Source organism: Argopecten irradians, chromosome 4, assembly GCF_041381155.1.
Source record: "Argopecten irradians isolate NY chromosome 4, Ai_NY, whole genome shotgun sequence".
NCBI classification, from domain to species: domain Eukaryota; kingdom Metazoa; phylum Mollusca; class Bivalvia; order Pectinida; family Pectinidae; genus Argopecten; species Argopecten irradians.
In genome coordinates, this window is record NC_091137.1 from 28666560 (window position 1) to 28694116 (window position 27557).

At 34.5% G+C, this 27557-nt stretch overlaps 1 protein-coding gene and 1 pseudogene across 1 annotated transcript; both read right to left on the reverse strand.

Annotated features, from left to right (window-relative positions):
• Positions 1-67: 67 nt before the first annotated feature.
• On the reverse strand, positions 68-18252 carry LOC138321191 (uncharacterized; annotated as a pseudogene).
• A 149-nt stretch (positions 18253-18401) lies between these two features.
• LOC138321192 (L-proline trans-4-hydroxylase-like) lies at positions 18402-26102 on the reverse strand. Its single transcript, XM_069264682.1, has 9 exons — positions 25944-26102; positions 25558-25639; positions 24639-24720; positions 24360-24470; positions 24034-24128; positions 23114-23204; positions 22095-22224; positions 21203-21354; positions 18402-19865 (listed from the first exon to the last, which is right to left on the reverse strand). Exons 1-9 carry the CDS (start codon positions 25963-25965, stop codon positions 19755-19757), a joined length of 876 nt encoding a protein of 291 aa, XP_069120783.1. The 5' UTR covers positions 25966-26102; the 3' UTR covers positions 18402-19754.
• Positions 26103-27557: the final 1455 nt, after the last annotated feature.

Below are 27557 nucleotides of genomic sequence, written 5' to 3' on the forward strand. Positions count from 1 at the left end.
CAGATTCTAACATTCAGATCGCCTTTGACTGGATATTAAAAATAATGGTAATATTGATATGACAATGCCAAGAACATGTAGGTTTTAAACATGCAAATGCAAAATGTAGGATGTTTAACTTCAATCTGCTTGAAATTACTGTTATTTTTATTATTTCCACTGCTTTCTAACGGACGTCTTAACAGAAAATTTAGACATGTTTCCGCGAATCAATTCCGACAAACAGTCGTCCAGTCACCAAGACATATTTTTAAGGCTAGTAGGTCTACATATGTTCATAGAGAATATGTTTACTTCGCATGTTTATAACATTTTTAAGTAGTATTTTAAGTATTTAATAAAGCCAAATCACCAATCGTATGTGTGTGAATTATCCCATACAACGTATGTAAATCTTAGTTTAGCCTTTATCGCTCTAAAATTGCGCTCAAATAAAAATACACATTTGTGTAAGTTGGTATTATAATACATTTGATACGGATACCAAATCATCATCGGGTGCATTTTATCACACTTTCTTAATAACTACGTTAAATCTTTATCAACTATAAAATCAACAAATGTAAGTTTAATTCCCCTGATACATGGAATCAACATGAGGTCACATTTGATTGTCGGAAATGCTTCATGCCGAAAGAATGAATATGACGTAATATCGATCCAAGCACGTATAAACAAATACCGATGCATTTCAAAGTAATTAACATCATACCAACGTCTTCTATATACACCACCACATCACGAAGATTTGAGAAAATGCTGAAGAAGATTATCATTTGAATAATCAAAATGTCGGTTCTAAATTCACCCAGACGGGAGGCATCTTTTCTGCTTAACGTCACACCATTGACTGTGGAATATCGTCAGGAGAAAGCCAGAATATCCTCTCTTTACTAGGATCGTTGATTCTTATTGGAGGCCTCAGTTCAGGAACCTCTACGTCATGTACTTTCTTCTTCTTGTGACCTTCAAAAAGAAACATAAAACATGGTTTGAGAGGATGGCGAAGTAAGGACATTGCGATAGGAGTCATGACAAGCATAGTAAAATACGCATTAAATGCTGTTTATTTCAAATATCTCCCATCAATATAGACAATGTTTTCGTTGTCAAATACCTAAAATCGAGCAAGAGAAACTATAGCCAACGCTTTGAATTGGAATATGTTTTACATGTCTATATGGCCATTTGTGAACCTTCTGTATGAGGTCGATAACTCTTCAAAAATCGATGAAATATATTCTGTTTGACTCAATGTCTATTTAATTTCATATTAACAGATTCAGATGTTACATATATAATGATATTATTTTCGCTGCAAAATATCGATATTCAGATCAACTCAAACACGAGTTTCTAACACACTTGTGTGGATGAAGATATCATTCAGGTGTCGCAAGCATTTTGTGAGACATACATGTGCCATACAATGATTCCGGGCACTATATATACAGATTATTTTTGCATGTAACCGATGACTAGTGGCAGAATGCCGGACATACCTACTTCTAATTGAATAGATATTTGTGACTGACTATCGGATGTGTAAATTGTCATTTTATTGTCAGTGAGCTAAAACTACGATGACAGGCTAACTAGAGTGAGGCACACGTGAATGACTAGATTTGTATAGAGTGTGTCACCTGTCGTCCTGGGAATCTGTATCATCTAAAGGAGGAGAAAGAGTGAGAGTGGTTTAAAAGCATTAGCAAAAATAACTGCATTGTATGCAAATTGCCAATACAATACAGATGCATGAACGATGTAATATCACATTAATTAATCATAACTTTGCATTGACGCATTAAGGGAACACTGTTGCTATCGCGTCCAAATGTTCGTTTTCATGCAAACAATGACAAAGTCTATAAATTCTCTGCACGAAATATGATGTGTGCTTTATAAAATTAGCATAAATAGTTAACATGTGTCTTTTGGTGGAAGCAGAGTCGAATGTCCTACTTTCCAGTCGATAACTAATGTCTGACACATAACTATTATTGACAGATATTTGTCACTGCCAAGTCACCTCGCACGATAAACAGCTTAAATGTAAACAATGAGTGAAAACATCATTTTAATGGTTTTTAACCAACAATGTATATATCGTAAAGGATCTTTAATGATTTTTCATTGCATATGACATTTTATAAAACTAGTATAGGAAGTTTTAACTTGATGTCAAGACAATGTTTTCTTTCATACCTACGGGTGTAATACTGGCTGGTCTAGGGCAATACACTCATGCCGCCTGAGGCTGTATTGCATGGCAACCATGCAATAAAGTCTCGTGACGTCACGCCGTCAACAAAATGTCTATTTCCTTTGTAAAATTTAACATTTTTTTCACGAACTTGACTTGTTTTACTATAAATGATGCAAACAACGAAATTTTTGTTGAAAATATCACGTAATATTTCATGTATGAAAAATTGACTTTCAGCCGTGGATTTCTTCGAATTTATTTCAAAATGGTGATATATTATAGTTGTAAAACGTCGATGTATGAAAGAAAAATACTCTTTCATAAGTGGATATGAAGGATGGGAATATTCTACCCTCGGGATCACAAAATGTTGCAAAACCCTCGGCAAGCCTCGGGTTTTACTACATTTTGTGACCCTCGGGTAGAATATCCCTATCCTTCATATCCACATATGAAAGAGTCTTATAATATTACACTAGTTATATGTGCAATAACATGACATGGGTGTAATCATTGGATAATTGTCGTGATTAAAGTACTATAGTACTATTATTAGACGGGGAAAAGGAAACACATATCATTACCTTTTACTTAAACACTATGTCAAATATCAAACCGCCTATCTTCTCTGGAAGATTGTACTGAAGACAACTTAAGAACTTTATATAATGAGGACGATCTAGTCATGGTGCGTTTAAGTAAGGAACAAAAACAATACAAAACCAAAACAAAGCGTCTATACCAAACAGATAAGATAAGACCAATCATTTTCTTATAAAAAATCATCATCCATCACCACCAACACTACTACTACCACCACCACCACCAACCCCGACACCATATCATCGTCAACCTTGAAATCAATGTCACTTACCTTCATCAATCAACTTAAATCAGTGGACAATTTGTTACTTCCAATCTTTTATTTTCTATTAAATATTTTAAAAAATCTGCTAATCATAGGTAATTTACTTTCAAAAATTCATGTATATTGATAACTATCCAAAATATTAAGCATAGAGATATCAATATGATAACACTAATGTCAATTCTAAACAAATTGGACGCATCTACATGTTTTGTAGAGAGGTCGATATAGTAGAGAGAAAATCAAAAATACTTAAACAAATTATAGAGTAAATATACTATAAGACAGGCAAAGATAAGACGAAGAGAACGGAAATACCCCGAGAGAGACAGAAAAAAGAAAGAGGAAGACACTGGACAGTCTAAGTTGCTACGAATAAGAGAAATCAGTTACCGTGATAAGTTTTACAAAGCCCAGGAGACAGCTAAAATGATATTTGATAGAAATGAGTATCAGTTTTCCATTTCAACATTTTATTTTTCGGACAGGAAGTAGAAAATATTTTTTATTGAAATGAAAAGGATGAGAAAGAATATCTTTAAAAAAAGATGACATTTGCGAATACAATACTATCATCCCGACCATCTTGTTTAACAAAAGAAATGAACCAGTTTAATTTTTGAATAAAACAGATTCTTACACGTAATAATACTTAAATCTATTCTGCGCGGGGCGCATTAAGTAAGATCGCTCAGTTTGCATAAAACTTTCCACCACAATCTAAACCTGGTACGTCGTTAAAATGGCCATGACTGTTCATAGGATGTTCAACTAATAAAACGAGACTAGTTCTATCTATTCATCTAAGTTTGAAATAAATGCACAAAATGGCTTAAACCCTACCCCATTTCTTACTCAATTTAAAGTGCAAATGCAAGATTACCCCCATTAACTGTCACGCAAGACTCGCATTAAGGTGTAAGAAACAGATCAATTAATATTTAATACCCTTACACCAGACAATTACTCTGCTGTCTAAATCTATCATTTTGATCGCCAGCCTCCGCCCTTCACAAAGAGCTGGGATTTCTGTTTGTAATCACAAAGATTTCCTTACCTAGACATATCTGTTACCACCACAAACAGTATCTGAATAACGACGAATTAATCTGTCGTCGCTGTCTTTGGACGCGAGTATTTTCATTGATTTATGGTAGTATACTACCGAGGGTCAGATGTCTTATTGCTTTTATTTCATGTTTGTCTCAGCTCTACATTTAAGTGTCAGTTATTTTATGTTTACCACAAAGAGAGACTGGGGAACCAGAATGCATTGATAACCAAACACAATATCACCATCTTACAGGGGCTTTATAGCTGTAACAGTAAAATTGCTGATATCGATTTTACATTTTGACATCTGAAATAATAGTTCATCTATAGGAACCATGTTATTAATATTTTATCATAGATAGCCTGTTTTGCCAAATTAAATATAAATGACAGCTTTTCATATTTCGCGCATAGAGTATACGCCATATAAATGCAGTAACAAAGCGGCATTATAATGGTAGGTTCTTATCATGTTATCAATATCAGTATTTAGGTAGATCTGATAATATTTAGATTTGCATTTCCCAGTAATTCGTAATAACAAAATTGAAATCAAACCTCTTTTTATCCAATTATATGTTTTGTAAAGACTAATATCTTCCAATTTAAGAATCCCTGGGCAAAATGGAAACATTTTGTAATAATATGTAATAATAAAGATATAGAGATTATTGCAGATAATCAAAACAACATCTTGGTTTTATGTTCAGGTTGAAGGAAACTGGTAGGTGCAATTCAATAATTAACTGGATCAGTGTTTGTTGTTATTGGCTATGGTTGATGTAGACAGCGGTATGGGACATGAGTAATCGACTTTGTTTAGTCATTAATGACGGATCTGTTATGAAATATGCATTGTCCTAAAGATACATAAACAATTGAAAACCCTACCAAGCATCGGCTATTATCCTTCTTTACAATGACATTTAAAGCTGCGTGACAGCCAACACCTTAGCCGTAGACTAAACCTGGTTAAGTAAAATGCACAGAATAAATATAATGTATTTTTACAAACAATCATAAAGACGTATATTGCAAAACTAACAAAGTTGTACCTGAACGTTCTCTTAGGCGAGAACAACTTCATTACTTATGTAGAAAAGAACAATATATTTAAACGGGACATGAGTTATTACAAGAAGACATTTGTTCATGGCGTATACAATACATTGGACAATGCCTCCTCATTAATGAGGGTTTAGAAAGGGTGAAAATGAGGTCGTTGTGAGTTTTGCGTGTTATATATTTGCTCGACGAAAGCTTAAATGACGCCATTTTTACTAATTACTTCGTGGCTTCATTGTACGTTTCACTGTTGAACTGTTGCAACTACACGTACCAGTATTAACGTTGTTTTACAAACTGAATTGTGTATCAAATTACAGGGGTTTGACGTTCTGTCAATAATATATAGTATACATACATGTATATATATTGTTATGTATGACACTAAATACATGTAGTTATTAAATAAGGGAAATAACTCCTATAGCTTTATTATCAATACATCCTATAAAGTTCATATAATTAATATAGGTTATAGAACTTTCTAGATTATTATCACGTATAAACAAATATGTTTGTAAACATGTTGATTATAAGTAGGGATCTAGAATGATCTATTTCCAGAACGTTCTGTGTGTTTATTTGTTTACTGTTTTAGTTAGATATTTCTAGAAGAAGAAAGTTCTCCAATATTCTTGAATTAGGGTTTAGCTATATATACTCCAGCTGTCCAAGGCTATTCAGAACTGTAATGAGACCTGTAATTAGACATATCAGGAATTGTATAGCGCCATATTAGATTGAGAGAGCTATTGTGACTTTATCTGTGGATTATTACAACACTTTGTGTAGATTTATTCTTATTGCCCGGAACTTTATAAATCATCTGTGGACATTCATTTTCCTCGTGGATTTGCGATTATTGTTAATTTTTACTTTTAAACCCATTTACTTTCATCATGTCAGATTCCGGTCCAATAAGTTCTTTAGGATGTTCCGTTTTGAGTGCTCTCCCTTGTTTAAAACTTAAAAATGTTTATCAAAAATATCTTTTTAATTCACGAAAAATTGTATACGACATGTAACAAGCATAGATATTTTTATAAGTAACAAATAACTTAGGAGTTTACAGTTAAATAAGTGGATTTGAAAATAATTAAATTTCGTTTGTGCGGAACTGTGTAACGTCAGCGCATGGATTCTGGAACAAAACAAACTCCTGTAATCAAATTAAAACTCAACTATCACAAAACATTAATAAACCAAAGCTTTTATACTAAGAAACTCACAGATCACACAAGGGAAGGAAATTCACATTTGTAACCCTTATAAAATAAGTGCTTCATGGGAACATTCAAAACGGATTTGTGAATGAAATCATCGATCACATTCAAAAGATGAATTAAAAATCTCACCATAGCGAAATAAACCACAACACAATGTTCAAACACAACAGAATCTTGTCCTGTTGTAGGAAATCACACTACATATAAAATAAATGGATAAAGTAATCGATATTGTTATATTATTTGGTAAAAAAAACATAGCTTAATCAAATTTCACAATGGCATATTCAGTGGACCAAGTCGTATGTTGAAATAAATGAATGGAGTCGGCTTTGTATTGGAGAGAACTTTAAAACGTGTGTGCTGTATCAATTCATGTTTGTTTTAGATTATTGACACAATATTTTCAATGAAGTTTTTAAATATGAATTAGACAATGCTATATAACCCGGGAGGCATGTGTGTAATATCATGTTCATAAATTCGTATTTTCAATACCTATATTAATGTATTTATTAGTGATGATTTTATTTTTATGGCATCCGCTACGTGTTTATATACCTCATAAGAGAATGATTTCTCTAAACGAGTATGCCAATAACGTGATGAACAGTACGGGTATATAATTAATCACGATATTTATTAGCAGGCATATGGCAGGTGGTGAGCTAAAATGAATATTTCTATGTAGATATTGCAGGTCGTTAATCGTTAAATGGACAGTTGTATGATAGGATAGAGTCACTACTGTATTTGATGAGAAATAGCTTTTTAACCACGGTTTACATCAGTGCGCAAAGCAAAATAACATGAAGGAAGGTTCTCCCCTTCCCTTTAACACAGGAATTTTTACACAGGAATATAAATATATAATATATATTTTACAAATTTGTATTGCTGGACAAATATGTAATTGATTATTAACGTCTGGAAGCCTGAATAAACTACTATTTAAAAAACCCTACCAAATATGTTCGGCAAAAGAGGGTCATTTTCTTCCTAAACAACTTCTATCGTACCTAAAGCAAATCAAAACAGTTCACAATTGTATGTGCAAATAGAAGTAATTCGAACTGTCTCCAGAGTGGCCGACAAATTCTCCCCGCTGCACAGATGTAGTTATAACTCTATTAATATCGGACATTACAGAACCTTATTTAGTTTACTCAACTCCTCTTTATGTCGAGGTTCTGTGTACCAAATTTGATCAAAATCTGTCAAGTAGTTTAGGAGGAGTTCGCCAAATAACGTTGTATATACAGACAGACAGACGGACATATATACAGACGGACAGATGGACAACCAGATTCCTGTATACCCACTTAACTTGTGGGGGTATGATAAAAGACAAATCGACGCTAGTAATTAAGTTATTCGATACCTTATATCAAGAAGCAAATATAATTGTCGATTGGAAGGGTTTTTGAAAACAACAACTTCGGCTAGTCTAGAAAACGACAGTTCCATTTTTCCAAAAATTACACACAGGAAAGGCCTTCATTGACCTTTATCTGGACGTCAAGTATACCCAAAGAACAACTACCTAGCTCCCAATTATCGTTGGTAGTATGCTGTATTCTGACATAGTAACTAACCATGCTTTATTGATTCGTACCAATTGTACTAAATTGATACGGAATTGCCTAGCAGAACGCGTTTGGAATTTTCCTTAATTGCGGCATCCATATGAAAGATACACTTCTTTTATAAAAACTGTGCTTACAATAAAGTGGATATAAACGTATCAAGTTAATAGTTTCGGCATACATTGAAATAAATAATCCAGGTAATTTCGTAAGATAAAAATACTATCCATCTCCGTTTTCAAAAAAGAAAGAAAACATTTTGTTGACAAATGAAATATCTCGAGTCGGCCGTCTTGGATCCAGGTGCTTCAAGAAACGAACCACTTAATCCTGTTCGGTTCAGCTGGCAAGGTGCGTTTCATATGGGATACAGCAGATTCGTATCGAACCCTGGTAAGAAACTACAAATGGACCGCACGGATAGTTGTCGTCTGATGCACTCTACCATAACATCTCTGGACACATACATACATTTACAATAACCGTGCAATTTACATTGATGAGGCTGTATTTGAATGCCCATAGCTGCAGATCGTAAAACCATCGGTAATCAAACTAAATAATTGATTTCTTTCCTCGGAAATAACCGTATCGCTTAGAGATAAAAGAAGTAATTGAAGATCTGTAGCAATTTCGTTTTACTGTTTTTTGTGTGAATAGGAGGTTTTATTACCTTTATCGTTTTTATAAAATGAATTAGAATGGTGGTATCACAGGTTCGGACAAACGAAATCATTTTCTATATAAAATAATAATATCATCTTGTTCAACTAGATAATCCATTCCCCCTAACCTATTAAGCAAGAATCGATAAAATTACCCAATCCACTGCAAATTGTGTTTTTTTGTAATCATTGTAATACAATTGATGATAGAATAGAATCTTAAATAATTATTTACATATCATATAATATCATGTGAGTAAATACTTTGGCATTTGAAATTATTCAGGTTTGTAGAGATTTGTTACCTTGAGGTACGTAACAAGCAATTAACATTTAAATTAGTTGCACGCGAAAATTTGGCAGACCAAGGTGAGGTTTATTTATCAGATTACTTCCTATTAACAGCCAAAGTCATTCTCTAATATGTGCAATATATTGCGGTTTGTGAATGTCTGTATAGTTTTTTGAGACTGATATATTAATATCTTGGTAGCGAAACAATAATTTTAGTAATAGTTAAGAAATAAATTCATTTAACTTTTTTAACAATTATTTCTCAAAAAACAAATTCAGTGTTTGTTATTGATGAATATGATATCAATGTTATGGTTATAGAGGCATCTTAAATCAAGCATGGCATTGGGTGCTTCAAATTATTTTTTATTGTTCAATTATAACTTCTTTTATGGTTAATTATTATCATTATCGTTTGACTTGTATGAGTCGGTTTAATGTTTGCCACTTCGGCTGATGCATTGAACTATTTTCTCTCCATTTTTTCATTGGCTGATTTCTATCGTAATTACCTTGGGATCGATAAATTCTTATCTGTGTACGCCTGTGTGCACAATCAATATGTACCATGTTAACACAGAAACAGGCTGATATACCACATCAATATTCAAAACTTATTAGTTTGAAGTTTCACAATTGTTACTATTGATCATATACAACAATCACACATAAAAATAAAAATTCATTTGAACTCAACAATTATAAAAAAAGAAGTCAAACTTCCCGATACCATATCTATGTCCAGGAAGATCATTTTTTATCCTTCTGCTTTGTTATCAATTATGCTATGTTATTCGACCCGTTTATCCTTAAACAGCTATCTGGATTCGTCTAATTATAGGACTGGAGCAGTTCAACACCAAATAACAGGGATGCACGGCATCAAAATAAAACAAGGCCAACATTTAATAGTACAATTCATGGTCAATGTGTTCTTCGTTAAAACAATAATGCAATGACTAGGCCACAACAATAAGTGGGTCAGGTAATATTTATTAAATGAGTTAGGAGATAAACGCATTACGTAAAAATATTATTCCTGCAATTACTTAGTACATGGAGTCGATACGTACCTTTTTTCTTTTTCTTTTTGTGTTTTTTCGTTGACGTTTCATTGTCATCAGATTTACTATTTGCTATCACCTTCATCGCTAATTCTTTGAATTTCTTTTTTGATTTATTTCTCCTCTTTGCAACATTTCTTTGTTCTTCAACATAGAGATCATACTCGTACTGTTGTGAGAGACTCCTTGGATCATCGGAGTTACATGAAATGCTGCTTGATCTGTTACCCATACTCGCTACTGTTTTTGGATCCACTGACTTCCAGTAACTATTTTCCATATCTGGCAAACGTCTTGGTGAATGTATGGATGTTTCTATCCTGTTACATAACTCCGATTGTGTACTGCTATCACTGTCTATTATCGAATTCCCCACGAATGTGGCGGCGATACCGCCCCGCGACCGTGTCTTTGTGACCGGCGCCTTCGTGCGAGGTTTTGCTGTGGGAACGGGAAGACCACACTCCTCGTAGTAAGAGTTAAGGATGCTTGGTGTGACTGGATTATCATAGCCTTGCTCTCCCGAAACACCTGGGTACCAGGATGGCTCAGTCTCACGTCTTCGTATATGGCGTCCCTCATTTTCCTCGCGTAATATCGCTGAAAAATATATGAGAATATATCAATTTATGTCAAAATTGATATAAATGATAAGAGTTTACTTTGATATTTCATCACAGAATCAAAACGAAAATTACAATAAATGTCCTACTAACCTCCGTTGTTCTACAAACAACTGTCACAATGTCATGAGTTAACAGCTTTGGCAAAGTTCAGATGAATATATGGGTGAGAAGGAGAAGTATATGATAATGATAATAATAATCTATTGTGATTATTACTACATGTATATGGAGGTTCGTTAATATGTTAAATACGTGAAATAATATAATGATTAACATTCATAAAAATAAAATAATTACTTATTTCTGGCTCATTTAAATATACGATGATGAAACTCTATCAAAATAGCAACACTCAAAGATATATAATCAAAAACGATCTAATTTGTAAGACGGTGAACTTTGTCGTTTACATGACAAAGATTTAGGTCAATGGTTCTTATAACACACGTGACCTCACTGTGACCTTTCACTGGTTTTATTGGCGGTCAGTTACTGCTATTATTCATATCATATAATTGTACTGCAGTGAAATATAATTGTTTGTTACATTTTCGCAGTAAAATATAAGATTTTACGGTGAACATAAAAGCGATAACCTTCCCTCCAGTGATATAAACATACAGGAATTTATTCTATCTATTTTATTGGCTCCAATTATCTTTATAAATATACCGCTAGGTACGAATCGCATCCGGAAATTAGAACAGTCCGGGTCCATTTTCTAGGTTACACTGTTAAAGACGGTCACATGATCACTTTGTTTACGTAATCGAGCGGCTCTTTATCAAACCATATCTTGAGGTTGGCATTCTTACAATATACTTTTTACGACGAATATAAAGGGCGACATCATTTAATGTGTACAAGTTCCGCATCGTCCATAGATGATCAGTGGGACTTTCTGATCACCATGATACATATGTATGTGTATAACGACATAGTTATATTGAACATGCATGCTCCGAATTGCTAGTTATAAATATCCTAGTAGCTGTCGATAATATTTCTATAAACTGAGTACTAACATATATTGAAATGGACTGATCTCGTAACAATATGTCATGCATTATAAATTGTTGTCAAGAACATCGCCAAAATAACATCAGTGAATAGTTATTGCTTTTGAACTGGTGTTATGTTTACTTATTTAACAGTATTTGATTGTTTCAGAAATATCTATTAACCTACACTGTGTATATCACATACATTATATGTTGAGTGAGACGTGGTCCCAAGTTAATACAATAACATATCCTGCTATCATACATATTTCAGTATGACATTAAAGAGAAAATAGCTGACTGTTCTTTTATTTTGTGTAAACACGCGGTGTAACCATGGGATCCCATCTACAAATACATACCGTAGTCCTGACTAAAGGGTTTATCGACTAAAACCACATCAAAAGTTAAATTAAAACGGTACTCTGATACTTCAAATTGTATTCAAACGGCATAAAAAGGCTTAAAATGTAGTCCTAGTTAAGTCAATAGATATAATTTCCATTACATACGACTAATCGCTTCATTTGATTTGTATTTTTATCATTTTCTTTATGTGTCGTGTTATATGGGTACTATTGTGTAATGACCTGCAAACTGTCCTCCATTTAATTGTTGTCATGGAAACGTTACATATAGAGTCAAAAATAGACAATCATATGTCATTATGACAATAGAGACAAGAGTCTTGCTTAGAATAGCCACTATGTTCGTTCAAACATATATAGAAAATATACGCTTCGATGTATTTGGAAATTTTACGCTTTGATTATAAAATATTGGCTAAACCCTAAAGTAAACGACATGCAGATGAATGGAAACAAGTCGCTAATCGTCAGAACAGAATGTCTTTCATGTCCTTAATAGAAGAGGATAGCAGTCTTAAATCCGGATCAAACTGTCTGAATAGAATGGTTTAATTATACGGATTATTAGTTTATCATGAGGTTTTATCATGAACTTCTAAAACAACACATAACGCAAATGGATCTGCATGATAACAACAGCCCTATAGCAGAAACAACTAGTTCGTTACTTTCTGTCAGAATAATGAAGCTAATTGGTAGATAGCTTATACGCCCAGCTGACTAGAATTAAAAGATATTTTTATAGTTTCCTTCTACATATAGCTGACATGTCACGGAATAGTTTTTTTAAGATTTTTAGTATCGAATTTTTCTTTTTCGATAGCGTTATGCACATGATATCTAAAATGATAATACAGTTCATAGAGATATCTAGCTCTAAAGATGCTTCACCGCTGACAAATTTTTCGATTTGGATTTTTTGGATTTTTTCGCTATCAAAATCAAGAGCAGACGAATAAGTATTTTCTTCAGTTACAAAAGTTACTTACTTTACACCATGACCACCATTGAAAAGTTTGGGGTTCTAATTTTACTTCAAGACAAAAATATTGAAAATAGTTAATTGCATCCCGAAAAAATTCTGTGGCACTATGTCCTATATGGAATGAAGTATTGATTGTGAATGCATCGATAGCAAAATATGTTGTTTGATATCATTTTTTGTTACTTAGACATATATTTACACTATTAAACACCAATTATTGTTAAATTGATGAACATCGTTTATGCTCTGTCGGCGATGGAGCATCTTTAACATATTTGATACCAATCCATATCGCACAGTGGCACATATTCGTACCCGATCCTGCATCAATGGATAAAAGTAATCCTTTCGACAACATTGAAAATCGTTTCAATGGCCTTTTTAGAAAAATTCGAATAAGTACTATTCTCACGTTTCTGGAGGCTACATACATAGAATAATAGACATTGTCTTAGTGTTGTTTATTACGCATTAATGCCATAGAGCAAAGATTTTGTGATTTAAATATTAAGTCACCTGATTATACTTGAACCCCATGTCCACTTAAAACTAAATGAAGGGTCATGAGTTTAATACAATAGCTTTGTACCCATTCTGTTATAGCACTAGATGGTTTGGCTGTACAACACACGTCATTTAAGACCCCCGTGCAATATTGTGTTGTCAGAACAAATATGTTTCGGAGACTCCGGTACATTCCCGTTGTGTCTCTGTTTGTAATAGTTAACCAAGATCATTAGAGAAGTAACTTTCGTTGTTAGACTGTGATGTGTCTTAGCCAGGGGGTTCTACACCAGTGCGAAATCTCAAATTAATGCCTAATAAATCAAGGTTCTGTCGATGGATATTTGGTTTGGTTTGGTTTTGTAGGTTTAACGTCCAGTGACAGTTAAGGACAACCTCCCATGTCTGCAATGTGATGCAGTATGTGAATGTCTGTGTTTTGGTAGGCTGCGGAATATTTGTGTTGTGTTTCTTGTTATGATGAAATTCTTGTCTTTTGATGGTGTTCCTGAACAATGCCACCGAAGACCATGAATAACCATAACAAACCGGTCACATTGCACTGACAACGAGCAATGTAGACGTCCCATTCTGTTTGTATTGAGCGGGACACAGCAGCAGAAACAACCACTTTTATAGACTATGTCGTGTCTCGGAACAGAACCCTGAGCCTACCTCACAGGGGAGAGCGCTAACCCGAAGGCAGTGGCAAGGTAGACGTTAGATAGAATGTAGTCAGTTAGAAAGAAGAAAAAAATCCTAAATCTAGTATTCTTTTATGATCATGCAATAGGAGAAGCAGCTTGAATCTGCAGGGTTGTTATCACCTGGAATTTATATGTTTGCAATTTTACTTCCTTTTCGTTAGAAAGAGATTTATGTTCCGTGCAGAATGCCACACACTGTAGACGTAACAAGGAAACTCCAAGCGTCGTCAAATGATCTAAGCTGTCGGACAAAAATAAATTAAATAGGGCCGAACCATATGTAAGATAAAAGGATCTTTCGATCAAACTGTGTCACTCTGTATCAGAAACGCGTGACTTTATCTACCTTGGAGAGTACCGATTATCGTGGAAACTGATAATTCAAGTAGCTCTGTTTAAGATATCAAGCATTCCCCTGCAACGTGAAATTAAATATTTATCATGCCATGAGTAGAACGGATGCTTTTTAGCTGTAGGGATTCTGTAGGTTACCGGTATCACATCTCACACACTCCAATCTCTAAATAATACACGTGTGTTTTACGGAGTGAATTTTTAAAGTTTGATGCAAAGAATAATCATCAATTGTAATTACATATTGAAATATCGCTCCCTGTTGCATTGCAGATATGCACTTGTGTGAAGACTGACAAACGTTAAAAAGCTCTGGTGTGTCCAGGTCTGGGGAATCGATGTCTGACAGTATATAAGTGCCTGCTACTGAGAGACAGGTACTCCTTACTGGCAGTAAGTGACTGGGTTGGTATGCAGCTAATATAGCATTCATATTTCAGGTTTTTTTTTTATATTCACTCAGACTCACTTAGGTGTGTAACAAGAGGTCCAATGAAGAAGTACTAAAAGTGTACCCTAGATACATGTACCATCCACAACACAGATGCGAACCCCAATCATATCAAACACATCGGAAATAGGTCAGACCTAAAACAATAGGTCAAGGACAAGGCGATAGGTAGAATAAACAATAATACTACTTTTCACATCTTGTACTTATTCAAAACAAGTTATTTTGAACAAATCTTCCCCGAATGAAAGAGACAACATCTTTTCCAATATAAGGTGAATATCAAATTTAGGACTGACGACTGTATTTCTTCTTCTTTATTTTCAGTTTCTTTTTAACGATTACAGACACCTATTTTTAGTAAAAATATTGTTCCCAATTGAAAATATTGAAACAAAACGAATGGAATTTAAATTAATATACTTATACTAAAATCAATGGAATCATACGTATAAATGTACTTTATTTTATCATGTAGTCTGGAAAATGAATTATAAACATTGGTAGTACTATATTTTATTTTTATTGGGGTATGAAAGAAACTTTTTTGTAAACTTTTGTGAGAATCCACAACGCGTATTCACAGTTTGCAAATAAAATAAACTTCAAACATCATTGCTCGAAATGTCGAGTCTTCTTGAAATAGTTTCCAACAATATTGAAAGGTATATAAAAGGATTATCCTCGCTATGAGTAAAGTTTATTTTTCAGGACCCAGTTTCACGAATGTTCTTAACTTTAAGGATTTCCTTAACTTAAGTTTTCCCCTTAACTTTTGTATTGCTTTCCTATGGGAAATTTAAAGGTAAGGAAATCCTTTAAGTTAAGGACAGTTCGTGAAACTTGGGTCAGATGCATTATCAATGTTTACCTATATGCACTAAGAAAGTGTTTTCTAAATAAAATAGTATGTACATTTACCTAATTTACAGTTTAATATGAAGCATTCAAACTATTTAGTGTTTCTAAGAATTAATGCATAGGTCTAAACTATTGTTAATTATGACACTGTGTATGGTCATTTCAATTTGGCAAAATAGCGAAAGCTATCTTCCTTGAAGCATTCATTTAACAACGAACTTTGGAATATCCTTACCTAGTGGATTTCCGTATCGGTCGAATCCAGGATTGCTGATAGATCGACTAAACTGCCTGTTGTACAATTGCCTTGGAGATCGTCCCCAGGGTAGGTCACCTGAGGATAAGGACATTGTCAGGTCACTGATACGGGCCTCGTGAGAGAAGCAGTGGATAGCCCCAATACGGGGCCGCTTCACATCCAAATTGGCCTCAATGTAGTCATACTGCAACACCCTCTTCATCACTTTCTTCCGGTGGAATTTCCAGAATGAGGCGCACAAGACAACAACCATGGTCAGAACAATAAATATGGAGGGGATCCAATAGAGAAAAGCTTCTCCAAGCGGAAGTTCACTAAAAGCATTCATTCGGAAAATATCACCAAATGTCCTCTGATGAAGCACTCAAAAGTGATGCAGTTATTGTCCATGAAAATAACAGTACTGCTTTATTAACGACATATTCGTTTTATTTTTCAATAGGTATAACCAATCACTCTATATTATGAATAAGTACCAACAATTGTGAAACGCCTAATTTTACATGTTCACATGACTGTGGGATATATCCAATGGAAATGTGCCCATCTGTACAATGGCAAGGTTATATTTCCCCGGCAGTCTTCCTTTGCGCAATGGTCACGCATAATTGTGCTAGTTAAGTTGCTCCCAATTATCCACGTGCATGCTATCAGTAAATCTAAGTTCGGAAAAGGCTAGAAGGATGCAACTTTCTGAACCTGAAAATGTGGCCCATCGATTCATAACCATTCAAGGATGTGTCAACTCACAAAGCAACACTGATAATGAGAACACTCGCGTTCATCATGTATATCTCGAATCTTTTATCCTTATCGTAGTGTTGAAAACAGGATGTCACATCCTCCTCCAAGTGTACCTCAATTAACAGCGAAGCGGCTCGGTGCGAGGTGCCCCAAGCAACCTGAAACAATTTCATCAATTATGTACCATTACTGGCAATGTTGGTCGGTGTTGCGTAGTAGGGTAGAAAGATAATGAACAGAGTTCCTGTTCAACTTCTCTATAGGCAAAATCGTACTGCAGCAGTCTCTGTATAACAAAAATATTTCATAAAAACATTTTTTGTCATTTAAACTTATCCGATCGAATTAATTTTATTCACGACTTCAAGTGTTCATTGGCATAAATTTAATTGATACCCGATGCCACAAGGACATTTATTCAGCCATAATGTCAAACTTCGTCATATTCTAAGACATTTAGACTTGATCCAATAATGATTGTATATATTCCGATGTGTCCCATACTTGTCATAAGATTAATCAATGATGCTGAAGTGGTGTATTTATCGTGTAAAATATCACACATCACAGCCATTTACACAGCCTACTTACTTATTCCCTTGGTACTCCTATCCGAGTTCACATCAGATGCCTTCGGTCGGTCACAGTCATTGATGAAGATATTGGTTTCAGGGTTGAGTGGAAATGTCCTTTCCATTCCTTGTCACTCTATATCTACACGACATACATCTTCCTTACTGTGAATGTCCCTGAAAGCTCTGGTACAGCTGCCATAGTTGAGTGGATACTGGCGCTGCTTACCTTAGATCAATACGACAGGTAAAATGGTAAATGTACCTGTGTCACCCGAGTATACAGCAGGTCGGTCGCATGTTAAATCCATGAAGACATGCTCTTTTTATAATCAAAACTCTACGTGAAGATTTATTGATAATAATCTTGCTTAAGTCACCGTAACACTAAGGCAGAGAGTTATCCATATACGGTTTAGTGTCGGGTTTTACATTATATCAATTTTAATTAGGTCTGTTACAGGAAAAAAACCATAACGTGCGACTACACGCATTTCAAAGCGGCATTATCATTCATGTTGGCAACGTGAAAATAAACAAACAGTGATACATCATTACTCGATAAAAAATACTGAACGGAAATTGTCAGATTCCATCGGAAAGGCTTACTGAACAAACGAATTGATAAATATACATTATAAATCTGACCTCGATGTTATCGAAAGAAAGTTATAAACCATGATATTCTTATTTGAATTGAAAATGATAAAAATTAAGTGACAAAAAACAACCGAAATCAATTTTGTTTTCGATTTATTTTTCAAAACATATCTGAGCCATTTTAAAGCCTGAATATAAATATTGATTGGATAAGAACACGATACTGTTCAGGAAAGAGCGTTACCTGATACCCATGTGTCCCGGAACTGTTATTTAGCCGCACAATTAGTACTTGGTGGAACGACAAAACTAAACATCAATAAAGTAACTGGGCAAACCACGACACATTGAAATGTTTTATTTCCACAGTGATGCACACACATGTAGATCATTACCAGGAATGAAATCGTTACTAGTCAGTGATTTTAAACTACACAATAGTATCGTGTTATGTTTTGTTAATATATTCTCTGGAATTCCTCTCTGAATCTTATGCTCACTCTGTTACATACTGTTTACTTGTTAATGTTCGTGGGCTTTTCATTTTCGATAAACATCTAAGATTGTAGTTCATCACACTCGTTTTTAAAGGCTGTTCAAGTGATATGCAAAAATAAACCCCTTGGATAATTTCCCAATAGTAAAGCAAACACTCAGTAGATAATATAATAATACCCTTTTTATCACATAATCCCCTGATATCCAGTTACTTCACCCATGAACGCGATATTTTTCATATGTTCTTAGGATAGGATACCCTAGAAATTCATGGCATTCAACACCATGAGTGTCGTCAGGGTGTGGTGACATTTTGACAAATTGGCGTTGGATTTTTCCAATACATTTATAATTGAAATTCTTCGCAAGGTGGGTTGTTGTTTTTGTTCTGAAAAGTATCGTGTGTTAATTTCTTGCGAGATTTTATGAAACTCAACCTGCAAAGGCTCGTAAACGATTTCTGAAGTGTCCTATCAAAATAAAATATGATATGAAATAAACACTCAATTAAAACAAGACAACATATACACTCACGAACGTAACTTTATAGGCGACTATGGGATATTGAAGTATATTGTCATAGATTGGCTGAATTTCTCACGATGAAACGGTAACACTAGAAGAAACATAGAGGTGTTCCGTCCGTCTTTATCATGATCTTATCATAATAAGGTGATAATCTACGTAACTCTCTTTAATCGCCCTTTATAGACTAAAACTAAGGCAAAATAGTAAACAAATATTTCCGATGACAGAGGAATCATACTTATAGCCTAGTATAGATAAGAAAGTAGTGTCTCTGTATATCAATTGTGTCTTTCCTTTATACTTTTCCAATTATGCAGATCTTTGTGGAATTTTCAGTGTGATACTCCAGTCATATAGCAATGTCCTAAATACATTAGTACTTTTCCAGTAAAAACAACCATTACAGACTGCGTATTTATGTTTATTTTGTATTTGTTTACATGTTCTTCCTGACTCGCTTGATGTTGTGTGTATTGATCAGTAAGATCTGTATGATTTATTTCAATGGGTGATGTTAAATATTCATATATGAGCTAGTCGTATCAATGCACTAAGTGCTATTCCGATGAAAACAGATAAAAACAAACGCCGACAGACACAATTTTGGGTGTTGTTGTTGAGTACATAGTGACGGAGATTTGATCGACTTGTTTACTGGTACAAAATTGTTCATGTTTCACTTTTGTCAAACTGTGACGTTTTAGACTCGTGTCCCTCGATAAACCTCTTGTCTGTGAAATCATTGTAGTTGGTACACTCTGCTACGGCGCTGTCGGGTACCTAAGGATAACATGAATATAACGCAATGGTTATAGTCAAGGACCCAACCGTAAAACGTTACTGATAGTTTGTATTAGCATAACATAAATACAACTCTTGCACTAGAATTTATCTCAACAAATACGAAATCGTAACTTAGTACTTGGCACTTTAACTATCATAGAAGAAAACTAAACAAGCAAATTCGTGGAATTTCCATCCCCCGCTTTCAGGACATATTGTAGGTTAACATTATTGAGGTTTGGTTTAACCTTGTTTGAAGCATGAAAAAGTAAGCTGTAAGTAAGTCTTATTTGGAAGTAAGATTTTTAACTTTGTTACCAAAATTGAAGAAAATCAGTTAATATTTATTTACTTATTATAGTTATTGTACGGAAGTGGCAGAAAATTACTTTTTTATCAAATCAAGGGCCATAACTCTGCTTATTAAGATCTGCCAAAAGTGGCAATCGAACTTGGCTAAGCCCTTAAGGCATTTGACTTTGTTACCAAATTTTAACAATATTAGTTTTAACATTTGTTAGTTATTACACAGAAAATGCAGAAAATGACATTTGTAGTAAAGTAAAGGGCCATAACTCTGATAAATAACATCCGCTGAAAGAGTTAATCGAACCTGGATAGGCATTTAAGGCATTTAACCTTGTTACCAAGTTTGGTGAAAATCGGTTTTAATATTTATAAGTTATTGTACGTAATTGGCAGAAACTGACTTTTTAAAAAATTAAGCGAAGGGCCATAACTCCGCTAAATAAGGTCCGTTGAAATTCGCGATCGAACTTGGCCTAGACCTTAAGGCATTTAACCTTGTTACTAAGTTTGAAGAAAATCGGTTTACATTTGTCACAGTTATTGCACGGAAATTGCAGAAAATGACGTTTTTAGTAATTCAAAGGGCCATACCTCCGCTAAATAAGGTCCATCGACAGTCGCGATCGAACTTGGCCGAGCCCCTAAGGCATTTGACCTTGTCACCAAGTTTGAAGAAAATCGGTTTACATTTGTTAGTTAATGCACGGAAACGAAGTGTTACAGACAGACGGACAAACCCATATTAATATCCCCGTTTCAGAGAAAGCGGGGGATAAAAATCTTCAATTCACAAATCGAATACTCGCATCGTGAAAATTCTAATTGTGATATCAAAACACGGGTCAACTCTTGGAAATCGACTGAGTTTGCAATACTACATCTCCTATATACATCACAAAGTTACAATTTGTATAAAATTATTAAGGTATCTAAAAATCTTATATATAAAGACTAGATAGATTAATATCTTTCTGTTTCCATTCGGTTTAATAATTATTTTTGGGAGTTGTATTTCTCTAATATACCTTCTGTATAGGTGTGTACTGGGCGTGATGGTGAGGGACCAATGGGTTGTTGGCCTTAGTGTTGTATGCTATCAAATAAGCCCACCTCCTGTCCGGGCTCTCGTTAGCGGAACTGCAGTGTAGAACATTACAATGGAAAAACAGGGCGTCACCTTCAAAAAAGAAAGGTCATGCAACAAATAACAAATTAATGATATGATGTAATCTTACCAGAATACAATGTATCTTTACAAAACCTCTAGGTCTATAGAAGTTATACTATATTTGCATGTATATAATGAATATTATGATGATTGTACCTATCTTCTGCAGAATCCACAGTAGCCTATATTCATTGCTGACACTTATAAGAAATGATATTTGTTTGATTGTTTGATGAAATTAACGCCCTATTAACAGCCAGGGTCATGTAAGGACAGCCTTTCATGTATGTTGTGTTAGAGTGTATTTAGTGTGAAGTGCATACTTTCGGAGACTGTGGTGTGCATCTCATATCAGTTGTAAAAACTTAAACATGTTCAAAATAATTACTTGCTATAGTAGTTTTATTTTTACTATCATTTAAAATTGATTAACTTATATTATACCTAGGTATTTTTGTTGGTTAATGTTCAGAATGGAGAATATATTTATGCTCCTATAAGCTTTCTTTTCAATGTACTTGTTGTGGATATAATATACTTTTGAGTCTCGCAGCTGTATTTTTTTCTATGACAAATTTTGCAATTTTCATGGAGTATCTTTATCACCTTAACTATAAAGACATCTTGGATTGAATCTTAGGAATGCGTCACAGGGGCTGTATAATGTATAGTCTGTAAAGGACACAGCAAAATGGGCCAATATGACTAGATAGGCCTACTAAGACTATTATACTTAGTAGAATACAAACCTGGTTCCATTTCTACATATGCCAGCGGGCAGACTTTCTTTATTTCCTCCACTCTGTCAGCGTTTGCAGTCATCTGACCAGAGGTCATTTCATGGTCAACCCGTCCACACTTATGTGATCCGGGTAGAATCTGTCAACACAAATATGGTATCCTAAGGTAAACAAAATTGGTACAGCACTTCTCCGTCACATTTTAACATCTACCGATAAAAATAATCATAAAATACTGATACTAGCATATGATAGTATATACAAAATCAGAGTGACCTACATTTAGATATTCGTATTTATGTGTCATAAATGCATATCCATGGTAATACAGCTGTGAATAACAATTTTATTACTTAGGTAAAAGAGCATGACGTATATGTGACGTTTGATGCCACTAAAATGACGTCACTAAAATGATATCGGCAAAGGTCTAACCCTGATGTAGAAAACGGCATATTTCTGCAAATAAGTTCAAAGTGATACATTGTATGAGAGAACAATACACTTTCATGATGGAAAAGATTTCACTTCGAGGTATCTAAATCAGGTAAAGAACCTTGGGTGTTCACTAATTAAGGGACACATTAGAAGGGGTATATCCATGTTACATACTCTCAAATGAAAGAATCTTATAATCTTCCATTGCGTATCATCGATTAGAACTCTTATTAAAGATACCTGATCCATTTAGCGCCACTCATGTCACTCATATGAATAAACGAAGCAACAGAGACACGTCATATAGCTTTGTGAATTTTACAGTGGATGACACAAATGTAGACTAGATCACACTACCACGACAGTAAAAACTACATAGTCAGATAATTGTTGTCTGAACGAGTGCAGCATCTGGTTCAACAAATGCCAATCTATGCATTCTATATCATATTAATATCCTTTTCCGTCGCAGTGTGAAATAAATTTCTCTTTAAACAGATTCCTGTTGTGGGTGTTTGAAGAGCAATCGGGTGTTTTATGGGGAATCCGGATGTTTATTTCAAACAAATTGATTTATTTTTGTATGTTACCTGCAGACATCCGTTTGATTTGGCACATCTATCTATGGCAGCAAACACGGTCAGCATGTCTGGGAAAAGGCACGTGTTTCTGTACCAGTACCTAGAAAATTGTAGTATAATGTTAAATGTCAGTAAGAAATGAGCTATCATGGTGGATACGAGACGTTGCATTAACTTTACTGTAAAAATCTTTAATGAGCGTTTGATTCGTACGTTGATCAATCGTTTTGTACTAATATCCGCTGAAGTCCAGGATGTCCTTCCCTTTACATGCAATTTGTTGCGTACGTGAATGTCTGCACGTTTTGAGAAGCTATGATATCATAATATCGTGTCGCCTTGACGATTTTAGAGTTTTCTGTACCAGTACCTAGAAAATTGTAGTATAATGTTTAATGTCAGTAAGAAATGAGCTATCATGGTGGATACGAGACGTTGCATTAACTTTACTGTAAAAATCTTTAATGAGCGTTTGATTCGTACGTTGATCAATCGTTTTGTACTAATATCCGCTGAAGTCCAGGATGTCCTTCCCTTTACATGCAATTTGTTGCGTACGTGAATGTCTGCACGTTTTGAGAAGCTATGATATCATAATATCGTGTCGCCTTGACGATTTTAGAGTTTTCCAACTGTAGCATGCCACCAAAGACACCCACATTATACGAATAATATTAAAATCAAGGGAAACCAGTTGCCCAAAACTCTGTTTAACTATGTGCAGATCTCGATTACTCAAAGACGAAATAAATGTTTGAAGGGAGATTTGTAATTTTAAAACAGCTGAAACCATTACAATATCATATATGTGTGAACAATTTGCGGAATCTGATATAGATATTTATTGTAAAAGTTTTATATACTAGATTAAAATGCACTGACGATGATATTATTACCATGATAAATAAATTATCGATATAAACGATTACCCGTAGTCTTGGTGCCACAAATGCGCCCCTCCTGTGAATGCATCCTTGTACAGTAGTTTACCGTGGTAGTGGTAGACTTCGCCTTTACCGAGTAGCTGAAAGTGAGGATTTGGTTTGGAATTAATATCACAATAGAACCATCGACGTTGCGTATTGATTTTGAAAAAAATAATTCCTTTGAAAAGCTATAGAATTTTACCCCTATGAAATTAAAAAAGATAGTAACATCAACCCTTTAAAAAACAAACACGTTCTATGCGATAGTTGCGTATGGGGTGTGTGTGTGAAATGTTAAGAAATTGAGTATGGTACGTGATTAAACCTACGTCTTCACAAGTGTTGACGACCTTTTCACAGCGCGCCATCACTCCAGATACGTCACTTCCGGGATTCGTCCATAATACAATTTTTGTTTTCTTTCCAGTTCCATCACCAACCTGTAATAACAGTATAACGCAGAAAACAAACGGTTTTCAAGATGTTATATTTTCATTTTTTTCATCGAAATCAGTGAAGCACGATGAATGTTTTGATTATATGGTATTTTCTGATTGAAACTACATAGATAACCTGATTTCCGTACAGTATATAGTACTTTCACTCACTTTCAAACCATGCTTCGCCGTTATGTCCGTATCTTCGAAGACTTTTCGTAGATTTGCCATTTCCTTACTGTCAAATAAATCTCTGAAACAATGGTCAAGGAATAATTATGTAACCATATTGTAATCTATTTTTGGCACCAGATGCTCCGCAATACTTGGCGTTATCTTCAAAAGGTAAATAGATACCTATTAGTACATAGGATAGAAGATCATAGCTGAAATAATGACGTGAACATGTTTAAGCTGTAACTACATTCATTTGTTCGTGTGGAGTGGTATATGCGACTAGATCGTGCCGTTCTGAGATTTACTGTCCTGCAGGTAGGACGTTAGAATTGTACCTGCTGCCCCTATTGCATGATCGTAAAAGGCGACTAAATTTAGGATATCATCTTTTCTCTTCTTTCTAACTGACTTTATCTTTCCTAATGCCTCCCTTGGCACCGCCTCACTTTTGGCCTTGAGTTGAGCGTTCGCCCCTGTGAGGAAGGCTCTGGGTTCTGTCCCCTGGCCGAGACACACCAAAGTCTATAAAAGTGGTAGATTCTGCTCCTGCTTAGCGCTCAGCAAACAGGGAGTGGGACGACTGGTTCGCCCGTTGTCAGTATAATTTGACCGGGTGGGGTGTGTTGCTTGGTGTCTTCGACGGCATGCTTCAGTGATACAGCACTATAAAAAGGGCAACAGTTTCACTATACTAGAAGACACAACACGAACATACCGCAGTCTCCCAAAACACGCACCTCGCACTTCACACACTCTACACACTGCATACATGGAAGGCCGTCTTTACATGACCCTAGCTGTTAAAAGTACGTAAAAATAATCAAACAAACAAATTCTGAGATTTAAAGTTTGTAAAAATACAACTTATTCCATGTGTGTACGTTTGATGTTGATTATGTTATCGATATCTTACCTGATTACAATGTATCCATTATCATCAAAGTTCTTTTTCATTTCATCAGTCACACTGAACCCATCCTTCCAGAAATTATAGACTGAAAACATGTATTTAAATACACATGATGACATTTGTGTAAAATTTAAGGTAAAGATTTAAAATTAATTATTTTATACTATTCTGCTATTTTACCATTACATATTTCAAATGTCCCGCCAAATGAATGGGTATTTACTCCACTGAGACTTAACATTAATATTGATCCCTATAAGAGGATTATGCTATGCTACAGTCACAAATGTTATGAGTGGATACAATATTATAGAAAATATCTTGTCAGCTTGATGATATATTGTAAAGGGATATGACAATATTCACAATAGATAATGTACAAAACTTACCGCCAGTTAGTTCTGCCATCATAGATATTACTGGTGGGAATTTTGTTGTATAGACGGAAACCAATTTACGTTTAGGCGATGTAGTAATGATGATATATAAAGCATAAGTATTGTAAAGTATCGTTTCATTCTTAAATTCACATCATAATTGTAAATTTGTATTTATGTATGTACACACAAACAGGTTTATGCCGATACAAGATAATGGTACTATCGCACGCAGATAACAGTATTATATGCAATGTGTATGTAGGTTGATAAATGCTACGATGTCAATATATGTAACGTTGACTCGGATAAATGAATTGAATTCTGTTGCTTTTCTAGCACATCTATAGCTGGCTGACAATTGTCACGTACCTGAAATTCATAGATTGTAGCTTACTTGATAAATGATTTAGTGTAATATGACTACATGGTAGTTTTTTGTTTGTTTTTCGTGTGCAAATTTGCTTCACCACTGACTAATAGTATTATCTCTATTTAAGAAAAGAGGAGACTATTTGTGTGTTTTTTATGAATTGAGCTTTTTATTTTATTTTTACTTCAGTTTAAAATATTAAAAATGATTAAATGCATCCCAGAGACCTGCATGGCCCTATGGTCTATTTGGAATGAAGTAATGATTGCACATGCTGTATGTATTTTGGTGATAATGAAACAAATATGTGCACGATAGAACATTAGTTATTGGTCAAATCATGAGTATCGTTTATGCTCCGTCGGCGATGGAGAACTTTAAATAGGTCGACTTTGATGTCCGAGGAATAGAATAATTTCCCTGAACAGATATAGCCACAAACGTGTGCGAACAGAAGGTTTCCACATCTCACCACACCCAATATTTTAACATGCTTTGGGCTGTCCTTTAAATCTGTATCGACTTTTACACCACTTTGATTTTGGCTTTGAGTACAGCTTATGCATCATAAAAGTGATACATAAGCATTTTGTTCTCGCATTTAGCATACCTAAAGTGAAATGAATTGTTTGATTAATTTAATACAGTGTGACAAGTTAGTGAAGAAGTCATTGATCTATGTTAATGAAATTAACCTGTATGACTCGAATTTACCATTTTAAACAACGCAATCGTCACATGCATTCACGCTGCATACTATGAGACGTCTATATATGAATTAAGTCGTTGATAAGTCATTAAGAAAACTAATGTCCAATATTTCATGATATACCTCCATATTAAATAATCTTATAGTTGAAGTTTTCATTATCTGTTAGTTTTTTTTAGGTTGAGACGACTATAATCGGATATGAATATGTTTAGTCATTTGTCTCTTGTAATTGTTTTATATTTACCTTGGTTAATTTTGTCAACATATATTCTCTCAACCTTTTTAATGAAAGTGATCACATGAATGTGTTAATTAATATGAAAAATGTTTTCTTGTTTCAAATAACGGGATAGTTCAGTTGAAGAATTATACCTGTTACTTACATAAATGTCCAAGAGAAACAGGAGAAACACAGAGGGCTGAGACTGTTGAATATGAAAAAAGATGCCGTAGAACTCGTCCAGGGAAACCATTTATCAACGACAATTTAATCGACGTGATGGAACAGCCATTTTGACGGTGATCAGTTAACGTCACCACG